An 18,390-nucleotide genomic window follows, 5' to 3' on the forward strand; every position below is an offset into this window, starting at 1 on the left:
GGCCGTTTTTTGCTTAAAATACGCGATTGGCAATCGGCTGGTTTTTGGTATTTTTTTGGACGATTTCTTCGTAAGTGCGCCCGCTTGCACATACTAAATTGTAATCGTTCGCTATGTCATTTGTGTGGAAGTATTTCGAAATCTGTGCGCAGGAGATGGGCAGCCGTTAAGCACTGGAAATGCAGAGCTTCATGTCTGAGGCACAGATAGAAAGAAGCTAAGTTATTTATTTTTCATTGGCTCAAGTAAAAAAATATAGATGTGAATCAATACCCCAATTTTTTTTTTTAATTGGATGAATGAAACTCTTTGCATCTTTGTTTTATTCGCACCAACATTATTTGATTTTAACATTTTGGAATAATCTATTTATATAGCATAATTTTATTTAGTTTCACTGGTAAATACCTTTTTTTAATTTAAAACCAAATTTAAAAACTAAAAACAAAACTGAACGCTGATTTAGAAACATCTTATTGAATGTGTGTTGTGTTGTTAGGATTGTAGAACTATGCAGTTATTGCCTTTAATTTCACATGGTTACAGTTAATCTTTTAATTTAAGGCCAGTTCTCAACCCAATTCAAAAACAAAAGCTAAATGCTGATGTCTGTACCATCTATGTTTGTATTGAATGTAGGCTACTTACTGTGCAGTTACTCCCGTTAATTTCAGATGGTTAAGGTTATTGTTTTCAATAGCCAAAAGCCAGTTTGGCCTATTAAATACCAAATAAACATCTCGTTTATGCACACTTTCCTTCTTTCTTGTTTGTTGCTTAAAGATTAAAAAAAAAATCGGAAATCGGTATCGGAATCGGCCAGTTTGCTCGTAAAAAATTTGTATCGGAATCGGCCATGAAAAATCATGATCGTGCATCCTTAGTGTGTATATATCTTATGGTTGCAGTTGTAGTTAACTATATTTAGTTTTAGTTAACCCTGCCCCTTACATTCATGTCATGCTGTAAGCATCTTTATGTTCTGCCGTTGGACAGTGTTGCGTAAGAAAATCAAAACAAAACAAAAAAATCAAAAAATACAAGTGATCCATGCATTGCTCAATCCCATTTGTGATGAGTCAGTTTTTTTGTGTTTATTAATTTTGGCGGGGAAGGAACTGCCTCTCTTACCTCCACAAAGAAAACTTTGAAGCCCTGAACCACAATGGGGAAAGAAAATAATAATAATAAAAAAATATATACATATTTATAATACGTCACGTGAGCAACCTGTCGGACAATTGTCTATTAATAGCTGTGCCAAGAGAAATCTGAATCACCCACCGAATCTTGCAGACGTTGTTGAATAATTTTGTCCCGTTGCTTTTATGGACTCTCTATGGGCTTTTCCCTTGACTTCATGCCTCCACGTCCACCCGATTGCCTCATAGACAGTAAAAGATTTTCTGCGAGCTTCTCCTCCTGTCCATATGGTAATTTCGCTACTGTGTGACAGAGAGTCAATGACGCAATCGTTGGCCTATTTTTACAAAAACTTCTTCTAAGGGGCCACAACGTAAGATACAAGGTAATGGAGCCTTTTATACATTTTCGTGTTTCTTTAGAAATAATGAATGGACAAATGGAGTCTTAAACGCCTCAGATGTAAAGTTATTCGGTGTCAAAGTGATGCCAAAATGAATGGGAGTCAATGGAATGCTAACAGCAGGTGGGGGTCCGCTAGCCAATGGCGGCACCCAGGGATGCTTCAATAAAATATGAAACCCTGCCCCCCTGGTATTTTCCCCCTCAAGAGAGGGTACCAGGAGAGAGACAGAGGGAAAAAAGATAGCCAGCTAATATTAAGCATGCAGTACCAAAATATAGTGGCACCTGGTGGCCGGGGTGGTACTGAAAGCTACAAGCTCTCTCTATCTATCTCTCTCTCCCTCGCTCGCTCGCTCTCTGTGTGTCTCTTTGAAGCTTTGAAGAGAGGAAAAAGTTTTTGAAACTTTCAGTGAAAGAAAGGAATAAACAAATATTTGGGCATAGGTTCAGGAATAATGTAAAAAAAAAATAATAATAATTCCACCAGAATTATTATTTTTTCTCCATATCGCGGTTCAGGGCTTCTGTAGAAAACACCCCTGGTAGATACAGACACTTCCTCACACACACACACACACACACACACATTCTGTAGACTGCAGTGCAGATGCATCAAGCTGATTTTATTTCTCTGCAGAGAGTTATTATATACAGCATTTGTGGTTATTCTCCTAAACATAAATCTCTGCTCTTCTGCACTGTTATAAGTGTCTCCCACACAGAAGGCAAATACTGTATGCTTTTAAAACACTTCCTCGGCATTACTAAATTCTGTGTTAAATTGAGTTAGGCTGCTGTATGGAGTCTCTGAATTTATGATTGGTTCTCGTTCTTCTCTAAAGTTGTTCTTATAGTTCTCTAATAGTTAACCTCTGATATGAAGACACAAAGTTTTATTAATATTATACATTTAAACATATGATAAATGTACAAATACACATATGTTTAAATATAATGCATAAACGCATATTAGAATGATTTATTGGAGCTCTCTGGGAATTTAAAATCCCGTTGCTGTTTTTGTCATTTGCAGTTCCCTTAGCTCCTGCTGAGCAGACGTGGAGTCATGAGTTGTCAGGAGGTGCCGAACCCCAGCCAGGAGCCCAAGGACACGGCTGTTGTCCCCACAGAGGCTGGAGCAACACAGGCGGTACCAACAACATCTCCAAAGCTGCCCTCAGTGAGCATGAAGACCGAGGTGGCGTCCCCCGAGTCTGTGGCCAGTAACGGCAAAGCGAGTGATGGCAACATTCCTGCGGAGATCTGCGTTGTTTTGGGAAGCTCTCGCAACTCTCAAACACAAGGTGAAGGCTATTGTACATTATGTATAGATTCAGCATTTATGTCATGTTTTTACTTATAACTTCATAAAACATTCTCAAATAATAAAAAAAATGTCAATGTCAAATTTAGCATGAACTAAGATTAATAAAGGCTGGTGAAGTATTGTTCATTGCTGGCTTATGTTAACTAATATTAACAAATGGAACTTTACCATTCTAATTATTTAAATTAAATGAACTTGATTCTGTTAATGAAATTAATTCATTTTATTGATGAATGCACTTTATTTATGGTAATAATTTTATTCAGTCAACAAATAAAAAAATATTAACTTGTTGTGGTGAAATGTCAAACCTGATATCTGTATGTACTAATATGTTGGGGGGGAAAATGCTTTTCATGTGCTGTGATGTCAAGTTGAAGTCTCCACCTTCTTTAATTCTTTATCTTTAGTGTCATGTTTGTCAGGAAGGTCTAATCATCAAATCTCACCCATTTCCATTGGTGGCCTTTTTTTTTTTTTTTTTTAACTGTAAAGTGCTTCCTGCCTGCAGATATAAATACACAATGCAACGCATCTTACTAACACTTGAAACACTTTTGTCTGATATTTCCATGTTTCTGTCCTCTCTTACAGGCTCTTACGTTTGTGGAGTATGTGGTAAAAAGTACAAGTACTACAACTGCTTTCAGACGCATGTCCGAGCTCACACAGGTGCGTCCAGCTCTTGACCTATCCCAGGTTTCCTCAAATCTTGTCCTGGAGGGCCAATGCCCTGCAGAGTTTAGCTCCAACCCTGATCAAACTCACCTAGCTGTGATTTTCTGATTACCTTGAAGACAATGATTAGCATGCTGGGGTGTTTGATTAGGGTTAGAGCTAAACTCTGCAGGAAAGTGGATCTTGTGGGCCAGATTTGAGAATCCTTGATCTATTGAATCTGAATAAGATGGTTGTAAGTTCTGTAGGGCTGAGAGTAATAAACCAGTTCATATTCAGAACCGCAAACAAAATAGTTTTAGCTGAGTTGTGACAGGGCACTTTGAAAAAATATGGTGACAATAAACAGACAACACGTATTTCCATTGTATTGTCTTGATTGGTTACGAAGTGCAGCACCAAACATCAGATTCAGAAACAAATGACCGTCAGGTAATGAATCTTTGATCTGAGATTAGAAACCTTGAATAAGTTTTTTCAAGGAAATTTCCACAAACAGAATACAAATTGGTCTCCCATGGGAAAAAAAAAAAAAATATATATATATATATATAAATATCAATTTTTTAGCAGGGTTGCCTTCGTAAAAATTCGCATTTTAGGGGCTAAATATCACCTTATTTGTATTGGGGTCACTTCGACCCGCGGAAATGAAAACAACCACAGACTTGGCAACACCGGTTGGCATTTACTACACCGAGCCGTAATTCACTGACAATCTACACAAAATCGATGTTAAAATCGCAGGCGGTTCTTTGTAGATTTTGAAAACGATCTTGTGTTAGTTGTCGGTAGACTACGGCTCTGTGTAGTAACTGCCGCTCCACCTGAACCAGTATTGCCAGATTGGGCTAGTTTTGGACTAGTTTTGAGAAGCAACTGGGAAGGATTTGTTGTGAAAACCTGGCAATCCTGATCTGAACGCACGTGCTGGAGATATACTTCTAATTACAGGAGCGTCTTTACTGATGAGATGAAACTGATGAGCCCTACGTGGAAATGACTGATGCAGTTAAAGTTAGACCATCAAATTGGTGTTCTGAAATAATAAATGATAGAGTAATTAAATAAAGGGATTTTAAAGGAATATTAGTGCATACACTCATCCATTCAAACTTTTCTTTTTGTTCTTTTTTTGGCAACTCCTCCTGGAGGATAACAGCATCTCCGTCTCATTATTAAAACCAAAATCTGACTTGAAAATGTACTGTAAAAATCAAATTATACTTAATACCATCATAGATAATTATTATTATTTTTTTAAATATGTAAGAAGAAAAAAAACAACAACAATGGTAATTATGTTTTTTGGTTGCTGGATTGTTGAACTGAAGCATGAATTTCTTTGAATAAGCCTTTAAATGGAATTATAGTTTAGTTATTGGGTGATGAATGCTTCCTTAAAAGCACTGAACTGGAATAGAATCATTAAGGAGTTGAAATCCAAATCAAGACCAGAATCATCAAATTTGACATATTTCAATAACAAGTTATATATCTGTCTGCATTGTGTGTGGTTTCTTGCTATTCAGAGACTGAGGCTGCTGCTTCTGGAGAAGGAGCATCGCTGGGAATCAATAGTGAGTAGCATTTATTCATGGGACAGATTTTTGTGTAATTGACCTGGAATTTTTAAAATTGAGTGAGTAAAACTTTGTGAAAAAGTTCTTCCCAACATCTCATCACATAATGATTTCTCAAGTTTCTGTTCATACAAGTCTTCGTTTTCTAATCCAGGTTCTTTCCGCTATACGTGTGACGTATGTGGGAAGAAATACAAGTACTACAGCTGTTTTCAGGAGCACCGAGACCTCCATGCAGTGGATGGTGAGGCTGGGTATTCTTTTGATTTGGAATATATCCAAACCCAGAATTAAAAATATAGATTTTATTTTATTTGTTTGTTTCAGTATACACATGGTTGCTGTCAATCAATCACAAGTTTTCATTTAAATCACTCAATAATGTTTCAAGGCACTTTCCACAGAAAAGGTTACAAATGAGTACCATTACTTATTTTGGGTACCATTACTTGGGTTCCTTTACTTATTACTTAAATGGGTACTCCCATGACATATTTTAATATTTTATGTGCACAGATGTAATATTTTAGTTGATAAGCTAATAATAGGTTTACTAGATTAAATATTATGAATGTAGAGAATATATGACAAAATAGTCATTCTGCTTCTAAATAAACACAATTTTTGTCAAGAAAAAAGAGACAGAAGCAGCAGTTGTAAGTGTGTTGGCCAACCCTAGCTCTAACCCATGTTAATCGCGTAAAATACTTTTAATGTGTTAAACGAAAAAAAAAATCAAAATCATAATTGCATGCGTTAGTCGTTAAAAATATGTAATATTTAGGCGCAGCTAGGGTTATCCCACTTACAACTGCTGCTTCTTTCAAATCTCAAAATGATACAGTCTAATTTAGATTAAAAACTCATGTTGCATGTATGCAGCATCGTTGTTTGGATCATGATTAAAATCCAGTGGTTGCCTCTAATTTTAAATGGAAAGAGCACAGACAAAGCCTTAGTTTATTTATATGAAAATATGTATTTTATTTGTGTTATTTGATTAGGGGCTTGTTTTAAATTTCAATTTAGTTTTGTTATTTACATTATATTTAAATTTTGTTATTTAGCAGATGCTTTTATCCAAAACGACTTGAAAAAAAGAGGACAATAGAAGAAACAAAAGCGCAATAATATGGAAGTGCTATATTAGTATATTATTATAGCTATATTTCAATTTCACAAAGAAACGTGCAGCAATAATAAAAGGACACTTAATTTATAATCTGTCTGAAAAAACGTGAATCGAATTGAACCGTGAAATCTAAATTGTGAATCGAATCGTGAGTTGAGTGAATTGTAATTTTCTGTAAAGTTGCTTTGTAATGATTTGTGTTGTAAAAACCGCTATACAAATAAACTTGAATTGAATTGTTACATCTCTAATTAATAGCCAACATTTTCTAAAGCACTGATCATTTATCGAAGAAAAAGAAAAAGTTTCAGGTCCTGTTTTGTATAATATTTGTGGGGAGAAAAAAAATCTCAAGCAATCTGTTTTTTACATTGTCAATAGTACTTTGACCAAAAACGTTCCTAATGAACAATAACCCAACCAAAAAAACAAAACACTCTCAATACTTTCTCCTGATTGATCTTGATCCTACAAAACATTTTCCCCATAAAAGCTGATGGTAAATATATATAAACAACATTTATTAGTAATCACAAAGTACAGCTTGATGTTTCTTCTTTGATTTATTTTATATCACAAATGATGCATGGGTTGTAACTCCAGCGGCATTAACACTGGTGACATTTTCCTGAAAGGTGAATTTTCTAAGATGGTGTTTGAGGAGCTATCGATTCATTACACCCTCAAATCCTCCTCATAAAAGCCTCGTCTCATTCTTTGTTAATACTGTTCCACTATTTGTAATGACAAAATATTAATGCATAACATTGCTATCTCTAATGACATATAATCATTATTAAGAGCCACACTGGGAGAACCAGTGATTTTATGCTGTCTTGATTAAACGATTGAGACTCCAACTGTGCTTTAAGATGAAACGGCTTACTTCTTGTTGTGTTGTCCAGATCCGTTTGACCATGTGATACCAGTAGAAGACCTTAAAGAGGAGACTGAATCCTACCAGAAAATGGGACCAAGTAAGAGTTCTTAAAATGGTTTTCTTTCATATCGGTCACTTTGATGTTGTGTCAGAAGCTGACGTTATGGGACCTCCGACCAGGAGTTAAACGATATATGAAGACTGGGAGAACATTTATGTGTATACAATGATAATCTCTCAATATCGATTAGTCTGAAAGCCACAGAATCAGTCAGTGTGCTGAGATGTGCACTAAGCACGTTGGTTGTTGTTTTCAACTCTACTTGAATGTAAGAAGTAACATTTATGATGTCAGTTTTTGTTTCTGATTTGTAGTATGCATTTTAAATCTGAGCTTGGCAAGCAGTTTTTGAGATATCTGTTTTTCCCATTCAAGTAGATAGGACTTGGTCTTGGATGCCTGAAATAGCTGCTCGAAACCGTTGCAAAAAAGGCCCCCGAGTGAACAGACTTTCCTTCACAGGGACTTTGCTTTCGTCTACTACGCAAATGCAAACACGCAGGATGCTAACGGTATTTTCAGCATCTGCCGTCTCAATATATGAGGACATCAACTTCATCTCCAGAGCTGCTCTGAGACTCACTTCACCAGCATTTCACTTGAGAAAAACTATTGTCAAACTCACTCACAACAAACCGTCAAAATAAAAGTCTGGTTTAATTTGAAGAAAGTGTGATAGAAATGTATTACTATTGTATACTAAAATGTATTGCACAAGGTAATAATAATTAAATTAGGAATTTCGTACAACCGAGATCCATGTCGGTTTTCATCCATGTTTTAAATTCTACAGTTTGGTTGTGCAGCATCTGAAATGCAATGTTTTGTGGTTAATTGGTTGTTATATTTTCATTAAATTTTCAAGTTGTTTTAATTAATTTCATTAGACAAGACACACATTTTTGATGATTAATTCATATTAAGTCATAAAACGCAGAATCCAGAAAAAATTAAATGGAAAACAGAATTTAGGGGGAAATGAAACCGATTTCACAAATCCCCAAATTAAGTTAACTTACTCTGTGGAGTTTAATTCTGAACAAACAAGTTATGTTTACATTCATTCTCAAGATGAAACAAACATGTGGAAAAACATTTCCTTCCCCATTAATAGCAAATGAATATCGTGATTAATACCAATATCGTTTTTGATATGAGAATAATATTTTTTTGCCGTATTGCCTGGCCCTACTTCGGAAGAAAAGAATCATGCAAATGAATTGTCAGATATTCCTTAGGTGCCCATGTGCTTATAACCGGGCTTCTGCAACATTATGATCGGAATATCTGTCTCTGTGTTCGCAATGTAACTCTTGTTGTGTGGCTGCAAATGAGAGAATTCTTCACAGCTCTCCCTGCTCTCAGTTTTCTTCTGTCTCTGATGAACGTCAGCGCTGATCAAAATGACACTGCTACCCACTTATATGCATGTAAGATGCACACCTGTAAGGGCGGAGCTTAAATGCAATAACATTTATTTGCTGCTTTGAGTGATAAAGATGCTGCAGTTATCTGTCTGTCTGTCTCTCTGTCTGTCTCTCTGTCTATCTATCTATCTATCTATCTATCTATCTATCTATCTATCTATCTATCTATCTATCTATCTATCTATCTTTAAGGATAATTTTTAAATGTATATTAATTTCTACCTGTTTTACCTGTTCCCAGTTCTGCGGAATTAGGAACACTGTAAAATATTATTATAATAGAGTATAACTGCAAAAAAAAAAAAAAAAAAAAAATCATTTTAATAATGCCCATCAAGTGTTTTTATTATTATTATTTTTATTTTAACAACTTTTAATTTTAATTTTAGTTTTAATTTTCACAAGTTTTCCAGGTCTAAAAAGCACACTTTTAAAATTGTTACTTCATATATCCATGTTTTCTAAGAAAATGGGAACCCTTGGTTCTTCAAAGAATAAAAGAAGAATAATAACACTATATATATATATATATTCTTTAAATCATGACCCCTTGGTTGAGAATCACTGCCTTAAATCGTTCACTGAAAAATAATTCTGTCTTTTTATTCATGTCACTGCAAACCTGCATACATTTCTATAAAAATGTTATTTTATTTTCTCTTCTATTGGGATCTAGTTTTTAATTGTATGGACAAACATGAGAATGAATCCTGATGTCATTTTTTGGTAAACTGCTTTTTTTTTTTTTTTTTTTTTAAAAAGGTAAATCTGATATAAGTCTTCATGCTTCAAGTGGAAAAATGAATCTCAGAATTATAACTTTTATCAGCAGTAATGTGCGGTTGGCTAAAAAAATCATGTTGACTAATTAGTGTATTTTGTGTTCTGTAGAAACGGGAAGCTATACGTGCGAGTACTGTGGAAAACAGTACAAATACTTCAACCCCTATCAGGAACATGTGGCTCTTCACGCTCCAATGAGTAAGTTCTCCCATCTTTACCAGTGTTTTGTGTTGTTTATTGCAGTTCTCTGCCAATAGATGAATAGAGGTGTGTAGAAGTTATAGATTAGACACTCACCATAAAGGAAGCTCTAATCATTAAATATGGAAATGGTGGAAGCTTGTTCACAAATCTAATGTAACTTGGCCAGGATCTCAGATTGTTATTGTGCTCTGCTGAGGTGTCCCTCTTATTATCTTTGTCCTTCGTCTCTCCTCTCGTTTATCTCTTAGTCCTGCATTGAGGATATGCAGTCGAGGTTGACATTGAAAGCTATTTAAAGTATGGTGAAAATATAGAAGTGGGTCAGAGAGACTGTAGAGATGCTACCAGAATTAAATTTCAATTTGTTTCAAAGTGACTGATTATTCTAAATGAGCTGTAGAATTTTTAGAGAGTCGTGGTTTTGCAGGGAGATGTGAGATGGTTGATTGCAATAAAGCATGTTTTTTTTATTTATTTTTTTATGATTGAATCTCTACTACTGGCATAGTCAAGAAATGTAGCAATATAAGAATACCACTATTGTCGTATTTGGTTGGCTGGCACTTTCCCTGAATGAAGTACACAATTGGGCTTGCATACAATTATTTTAAGCATTGTAAAGCTAGTCATTGTAAGCTCCAAATATGATTCTTTTTGAGCAAAGAGACCATGTTAAAAAATAAAGCTTAAATATCTTTTGCAGACTGAAATTTTTAAGGGAATTTTGAACTCATGCACACTTTTAGAATGGAATATGTGAAAAGGTTTCTACATCCTGTCCCTGGAGAAAGCTCTCCATTAGCATTCCCATTCATCTCAATGGCCTTTGCTTGTCTGGTACGCTGACATCTTTGTTTATTGGCACTCTGTTCTGGACTGGTCATTTGTGGAGTAACTGCGTGACTTAATCACTCAAGATGTGTAGAAAAATGATGATCTGACAAGTCCCAGTGGCTGATAGCACCATGAACACACAATCACCAAAGCTATCCTGAAATGTGAAAGGCAGCAGACAGGAAAAATATTCACATTCTTAGGAGCCTTCCACAAATAACATTTCTTTATAATATATGTTGCTTGGCAAAAATAAATAAATAAATTATTGATCATCTTAAAATTTCTATAAATCAAAGAGAAATAGTTTTAAAATCACATTTCTTCCCTATTCATGGAAAGTGCCTGTTTTATTTTGGGTGATGCACTAAGAAGGAGGAAATGAGCATTTTAATATTTCTTATCTTTGACTGATATGTATTATTTAAGCTGCTTTGATTTTTTTGCATTTGCAGAAGGAAATTACAGTCTTAAAATGGAAGGGAAAATGTCTAGCCAGGCAGGCCAGCCGAGTCGTGCTGACATCAACAATTCCCAGAACTCAAGTGGTAAGAGAAACGGAAATCTTGGAAATCTTTCACCTTTGATATTTGAATCTCGTAAAGTGTTTGCCCTTTGCTCGCAGTGATATTTTACTGTCACAATCGAAGCTCTGCAGCATCTCTCTGCAGACAGACCTCCAAACATGACGGGAAAAATAAACTTGTTTTCCCTTCAAATTAAGCGTATCTTTTGCTTCTTATCATATTTAAGGATGTATAGATGCTTTTACTGGAAAAATGGTTTTGTTTAGTAATGCGCTGTGCTCGGACTAAACTGTGTCTTCACTCTTGAGTTTACTTCGTTTTTACATTGTCTCTTAAAGAGCATGTATTCAACACTTTCTTTTTATGTAATGTTAGTCAAGGTCAACTGCTGTCATAATTTAGTGTTTCCAACTGAAATTCAACAGGCTGTTTTTTTTTTTTTGGTAGATTTCAATGCTTTCTATATCTATAATGACCCCTTTTATGAATGGGTAACCTCTTTGCTTGTGAATTGAGTTACACTGTTTGCTTAACTTAACTTGCATCAGACTGCTTACATAAAATGTAAACAAACACGATTCCAAAAAAGTTGGGACACTGTACAAATTGTGAATAAAAACAGAATGCAATGATGTGGAAGCTTCAAATTTCAATATTTTTTTCAGAATACAACATGACATATCAAATGTTTAAACTGAGAAAATGTATCATTTTAAGGGAAAAATAAGTTTAAATTTCATGGCATCAACACATCTCAAAAAAGTTGGGACAAGGCCATGTTTACCACTGTGTGGCATCCCCTCTTCTTTTTATAACAGTCTGCAAACGTCTGGGGACTGAGGAGACAAGTTGCTCAAGTTTAGGAATAGGAATGTTGTCCCATTCTTGTCTAATACAGGCTCCTAGTTGCTCAACTGTCTTAGGTCTTATTTGTCGCATCTTCCTCTTTATGATGCGCCAAATGTTTTCTATGGGTGAAAGATCTGGACTGCAGGCTGGTCATTTCAGTACCCGGATCCTTCCTCTATGCAGCCAGTTTTCCAAAAATAATTTCAAATTTAGATTCATCTGACCACAAAAGTTTTCCACTTTGCCACAGTCCATTTTAAATGGCCCAGAGAAAACGCCTGCGCTTCTGGATCATGTTTAGATATGACTTCTTTTTTGACCTATAGAGTTTTAGCCGGCAATGGCGAATGGCTCGGTGGATTGTGTTCATCGACAATGTTTTCTGGAAGTATTCCTGAGCCCATGTTGTGATTTCGCACAGAGATTGTTCCAGATTCTCTGAATCTTTGGATGATGTTATGCACTGTATATGATAATAACTTCAAACTCTTTGCAATTTTTCTCTGTGAAACTCCTTTCTGATATTGCTCCACTATTTTTCACCACAGCATTGGGGGAATTGGTGATCCTCTGCCCATCTTGACTTCTGAGAGACACTGCCACTCTGAGAAGCTCTTTTTTATACCCAATCATGTTGCCAATTGACCTAATAAGTTGCAAATTGGTCCTCCAGCTGTTCCTTATATGTACATTTAACTTTTCCGGCCTCTTATTGCTACCTGTCCCAACTTTTTTGGAATGTGTAGCTCTCATGAAATCCAAAATGAGCCAATATTTGGCATGACATTTCAAAATGTCTCACTTTTAACATTTGATATGTTATCTATATTCTATTGTGAATAAAATATAAGTTTATGAGATTTGTAAATTATTCCATTCCTTTACTCACAATTTGTACAGTTTCCCAACTTTTTTTGGAATCGGGTTTGTATAAATATCACTTGTCACTGTGTGTTTCCAAATAAGATGCAGTGCAATACAGTAATGATTGAGACATTAACAAATAAGCATTCCTCAAAACCCTGATAATCATATTTAATACTCCGATTTTAACATGATTCTACTAAAAAACTATTTGTAAGATTAAGTAAACCTAATGTGCTTCAGTCCAGTAAGTATTCATCTTAAAATTACTAACAATATAAAGGTTATTCTTGCATTTATTTCAATGAAATCACCAAAAATGTAAATAAAAATAAAATAAAAAAAACCACGCACCACAATTGAAAGCTGGACATTTTCACAACTTTAATAAAAGGCCTTTTACTTCACTAAAACTAAAATACTATAAAAGTATAACAGTAAAGTTTTGATTATGGTGATAATTTAGAGGCCTTAGAAATGTGCATTTCTAATGTGAAACAGTAGGTTTTAAGTGCTCTAATAGTTTATGGCCTTTTGTATTAATTTTGAAACCTTAACTATAAAGTGTTGTGATTTGCATGGAAGTGTACTCATGGTTAAAACTCATGGATAATTATTTATCTTCCAGATACTCCAAACAGCCGAACTTATTCTTCCCGTCCCAGCCCTCAGAGTATGTATTTTGGAAATCCATTTTACCTTTTCATTTTTGCTTGATATCAGTCTTCTCGTGTTTCATATAGTCCATATTATTTATTTTTGTAAATCATGACTGACTTCATTCATTCCCATTTTGTGCCATTTGCATGGCTTGCCGGTTTGTTAAAACCTTTAAGTAAAAAACCTTTAGCCTGAATGCCTGACACTGACCTAAATTTGTTAGCTATATGTAGTGCTCTGGTGTGAAGCTAGCCGGTTTCGCTCTGTTATGAGAACGTTGCTGTGTTCTGAGAGAAACTGGACGTTGTGTTCCAGAAACCTACTCGTGTGGAGCCTGTGGAATTCAGTTCCAGTTCTACAACAACCTCCTGGAGCACATGCAGTCCCATGCTGGTGAGTGAGCCCAGAAAATGAAAACATTTTCAGCTGTGAGCTCATCCAAATTTAGACTCTGTTTTGTTTACATTATTTCTTTGCATCACCACTTGGGTAACAGTTTTATGCAAAGGGCACAATTTTACAGAATGCATTGTGAGCACTGCATATTATGCGTGTGCTTTTTGCTCTGTATGATCAGTAAATTTAACATCTTTACTCATCACTTGTTCATAGGCATGCATGGACACGCCTGCACAATTGCCTGTCATTCATTTGGTCAAGTTCACACTCCCAGCATACCTGTTTGTTTAACAGTGTTCTCATTGTCATCAAAAAAAGGAATTAAAAAAAGAGTTAATCATTTACATCAAAATCATATGATTTTTTTTCATCAGCGGAACACGGACGTATACATTAAAAAAAATGTTTTGGCTCGATATTATCAATGAGCTCTAAAAGTCAATGAGCTCCAAAACGTTCAAGCCAAACAAAAGTCTTGGAAATTTCTGCAGTCAAAAGAAAACAAAATTGTGGCTCACCATTGAAACATTTAACAGGCTTGACATTTGCAAGTTCAGTTTCTTTCAAATGAACCCAACCCCCCCACCCCTTCAAAAAAATAACAAAACAATGGAAAAGCCATGCAAAATTATTGGTCATTGGTAACCCTCTTGGGTTATTTTACAATACTCAGGTAAATTCCACAGATTTTCTGTCAAAATCATCTCAGAAAATCTGAAAATGTTTATTTGTGTGAAACTTGATCAGTTGATCATTCCCGTTTGTAAGTTGTTTTCACCCCTCAGTGTGTTTTTCTTTATAGTTTTTTATTGAATACCTATGCTTTTTCCAAGAATGAGTACATCATGTGTTTCCTTTCTTCCATCTGTTTTAATCAAATTTTAGCTGATAATGAGAACCATGTTAAAGATGAGTCTCCAAAGCCTTGCCAAGCGCCTGTGGCCACACAGGAGCAGATGTGGAAACCTCCTCAGCCGGCACAACAGAGGAACCATGTACCATCTTTTCGTGAGTTCTTTCTTTCTTTCCAGCATTACCAGAATCCATTCACACTTGAATCACAACACTCAATTAAGTGTATTATTTGCTTGGGCCAGTAAATTAAAGCTAACCAGTTACTATGTTTTTTTGACTACTGTTGTTAGTAACTTTTTGGTTGCTAAATTTTCAAACTTAACATTTGTTACAAAATAAATTAATGCAGTTGTTTTTGCTGACTTTCAAAATTTATTTGGGAATCAGGGATGGCTCAGATTAATCCACAGCATGCACTTAAGTTTTATTTACAAATTCATAAAAGGCAAAAGTGTCATACATGTATGTGTCTCAGCAGTTTTTAACTCTATTTTTGGTCTTGATGATATGATGGCTTGCATTTGTTGAGTCAGTTAACTTGTAAAGTAACTTAGCATAATGTATTTGTCTCCTTCTGCTTTTACAGAGAGCAGATTACTCCCAGAAAAGGAGAGACAACAAGTGGCTGAACGTTTACTGAGAGTAATGTGCGTAGACCTCAGCCTTCTTGGCTTCCTCAGCAGCAAAGACTTCCTGAAGCTTGCGCAAACCCTAGTGGACACAGGTTCACGTAATGGGGCCTACTCCATTCGTGAAGCCCTCGGAGATATGAGCTCGCTGGCATTAAAACAGCTGCCCCGTATGTACAATCAGGTCAAAGTGAAAGTTACCTGCGCCCTGGGGTCCAACTCTTCCTTGGGTATTGCAGTGACCTGCCATTCCCAGACTATAGGACCAGACTCCTGCTATTTGCTTACAGCATATCAAGTAGAGGGTGTGCGACTCCGACGCTATGTGCTGGGACTCAAGGAGGCCTCTTTAAGGGAGAGTCCTGAGCAGATACACCACTGGGTCCAGAATGTTCTGTCAGAGTTTGTCATGTCAGAAATCCGAACAGTGTACGTAACAGAGCCACGCTTGTCTTCGTTAGCCTTTTGCGGTCGAACCGGAATTGGCCTTCGTTGCGCAGGTTGCTCTCTAACAGCCACGGTTCAGGCTGTTCTCGGTCGCCGCAGCTTGCAAGCACGAGGGCTCCATGAACTAGGAGAGCTTCTGGCTACCTGTCGCGACATTGTTGCGACGACTAGCTTCAGTCATGAAGGGAAAGCTGGGGAAGAGCCTGCCGCACCACCCTGCTGGGATGCAGTTGCAGAGGCCTTGCTCAAGGTTCACGAGAACTTTGAGGCCACCTGTGAAGCATACGGCCGTTCGAAGAGCACTGTGCCGCTCTTGCAAGGCCTGAACAAGCACCTGCTTGGCACGCTTGCATGTTTGCTTGCACCGCTAAGACAGGCAGCACAGGAGCTGAGTGTGGAACGCTGCCCCACGCTTCAACACGTCCTTCCCGTCTACCTCCGTCTCGAAAAACTTTTCACCTCCAAAGCCGGTGAAACAGGTGCTGGCAGTAAGCTTTGCCACTACTTCCTGGAAGCCCTGAAGGAGAACTTCAAAGTGGAACGTGTCCATCAAGTTGCAATGATCCTGGATCCACAGCTGAAGCTGCGGCCAGTCCCTGCGTACCAACATGAGGACATTATCTCAAGGGTGTGTGACATGGCTGCTAATATGAGGGAAGCCGGAAGCGGTGGTTCTGGGGGTACGTCTGTGGATGAGCGGGATAGTGAAGGACTGGCAGCACCCAAGCGTGGCCGTCTGGACTGTGGATTGGAGAGGTCATCGTGTGATCCTGAAGAGCCACAGGTACGAAAAGAGTTGTTCCAGTATCTCGGCGAACCACTTTTCAATGGCACAGGTGACCTGTTGCAGTACTGGAGCTCAGTCATGGACAGATACCCCAAGCTGTCGAGGTTAGCGCTGTGGTTGCTGGCTGTACCGGCTGTAGCTGTGCATGGAGAGTGCATGAGCATCTGCGAGCAGACCTTAGCCATGAAGAAAAAGCAGCAGGTCACTGTGGAGGAGATGAACAAGCTGGTCTTCCTCAAGAGTAATTTTGCTTGAGACGGCTCAGGGCTTTTTAAGCTAATGGCACCATAGACTGTTTGAAATGGAGACTTTTTGAATCAGATGTACCGGTCACTTCACATTACCCCTTCCAAAAATCTGATTTACAGTAAGTGTCAGTGAGGCACATGATAGAGATTTACTAAAGGAAAGGTATATTGACAACTTCACAATTCACAAACACCCCTTCAGACTATACAGTAGCTTGGCATAGGCAGTTGCAACAAAAAAAAACTCAATGAAGATACAGTCTGCCCGAGGACACGGACGTGAACTTGTGTGTTCGATGTTTCAGTTGAACTGCTACTTAAAATTGTGATGGTGTTTTTATCAGTATGTGGTTCATCCATCTGTCTTTTCTTTTTGTGGAATCCATCTGAAATCCAGTCGATGGATTATTGAAATCATACACAACATACTTTCCATCTAGCGAAGGAAAAAACGGGGTACTTAGAAAAAGCCATTTCTTTGCAATTACGCCTTTAGAAAAACCACAAACACTCTTTGCTGTGACATCTGAACGATACCTCTCTTTAGCGGTTTATCAGAGGGCAGATCAAGCTTGTAGAGGTGTAAGTCTTGTTGTAGGCAGGCCCTGATTCAGTAATCTCAGTTAACCGGACGAGTGTGTTAAGTCTCAGGAGTGTAAGGCCAGCAGAACTCAAATGTATACTAGGGTCATATAGATAAACGGTTTTACAATTATTTATTTTATTTCATTTTGTCAGTTCTCACAATAACGTTGCAATAAATGTTCCGTAGCAGAAGTTATACTGTCAAGCTGACTTAGATGCCTTGCACCTTTGTAGCAGCCTTTTTTTTTCTTTTTTTTTCATTACAGCTCACTGGGATAATTTCTTTCTACAATACAATCTGCAATACCTGAAACAGCCACTTAAACCCCCAAGATTGGTTCCCCAATAATATTGGGTCATGGAAGTAGGAATGATCTGATGTTGTGTGGTTCTGGTCCAGTAGATCAGATTTCTTTTTCTTATTTCTTTTTTTATTTTTATTTTTTCAGTTCTTGTTTCTGAAAAAGTGAAAATAGGGCTTCGAAATGCAGAAACTGTCTGTCTCTCACTGTCTCAGTACAAACCTCCTTGAACAGATGCAGCTAATTGCATTATTGTTTGAATGCATTTTTAAGAGGATAAAGCTAAACAAATATTTCATTATTTATGCACTGGATTCCTCTTACCATTATTTTCATCATTTATCTGCAGCAGGTTATTAGATTAGAGATAACATTAACTAGAGAAAACATTGCCTAGATTAGGACCAAAGTATCTTTTAAAAGTAGTTTGTCATTGTGAATAATTGCCATTTCTGAACAGATTTGTAGAGTTCTCTCATAATACTCATGCTTCCTCATAACGGTTTCGCCCTCATAAATGTCCACTGCCTTTAAACAACTGATCTTTTCAAATTGTTCTAGTAAACGAACAGAAGGAACAATTTTCACTTCCATGATAAAAAGAAATGATCTTCAAAAGTATTTTGCAGTAGTTTTTCCAAGGAGAGATGTGATTTAGTATTATATAGTTTGTCTTGTAATGCCTGGAACATCTTTGTGTGATTATACAGATATATGCATGCAGACAATATAAGAATGTTTTATTTTTTATTTTTTATCTTTAATAAAGTGGCAGAGATCT

General features: G+C 36.8%; 1 protein-coding gene across 3 annotated transcripts in view; it reads left to right on the forward strand.

Annotated features, from left to right (window-relative positions):
* LOC132132665 (zinc finger protein 618-like) overlaps nucleotides 1-17,650 on the forward strand; it is a 35,872-nt gene extending 18,222 nt beyond the window's left edge. For 2 of the 3 annotated variants that reach the window (XM_059545140.1, XM_059545131.1), the window contains exons 3-13: nucleotides 2,582-2,852; nucleotides 3,470-3,547; nucleotides 5,086-5,133; nucleotides 5,291-5,380; nucleotides 7,174-7,245; nucleotides 9,528-9,617; nucleotides 10,913-11,005; nucleotides 13,326-13,370; nucleotides 13,673-13,750; nucleotides 14,642-14,764; nucleotides 15,198-17,650. In XM_059545140.1, the coding sequence (XP_059401123.1) occupies nucleotides 2,615-2,852; nucleotides 3,470-3,547; nucleotides 5,086-5,133; nucleotides 5,291-5,380; nucleotides 7,174-7,245; nucleotides 9,528-9,617; nucleotides 10,913-11,005; nucleotides 13,326-13,370; nucleotides 13,673-13,750; nucleotides 14,642-14,764; nucleotides 15,198-16,729 (2,487 nt within the window). In that variant the 5' untranslated portion in view covers nucleotides 2,582-2,614 and the 3' untranslated portion in view covers nucleotides 16,730-17,650. The remainder of the gene's footprint in view (nucleotides 1-2,581; nucleotides 2,853-3,469; nucleotides 3,548-5,085; nucleotides 5,134-5,290; nucleotides 5,381-7,173; nucleotides 7,246-9,527; nucleotides 9,618-10,912; nucleotides 11,006-13,325; nucleotides 13,371-13,672; nucleotides 13,751-14,641; nucleotides 14,765-15,197) is intronic. The other variant, XM_059545149.1, reaches the window with a different exon arrangement.
* The last annotated feature ends 740 nt before the right edge of the window (nucleotides 17,651-18,390 follow it).

The sequence above is a fragment of the Carassius carassius genome, chromosome 4 (assembly GCF_963082965.1).
Source record: "Carassius carassius chromosome 4, fCarCar2.1, whole genome shotgun sequence".
Classification (NCBI taxonomy): domain Eukaryota; kingdom Metazoa; phylum Chordata; class Actinopteri; order Cypriniformes; family Cyprinidae; genus Carassius; species Carassius carassius.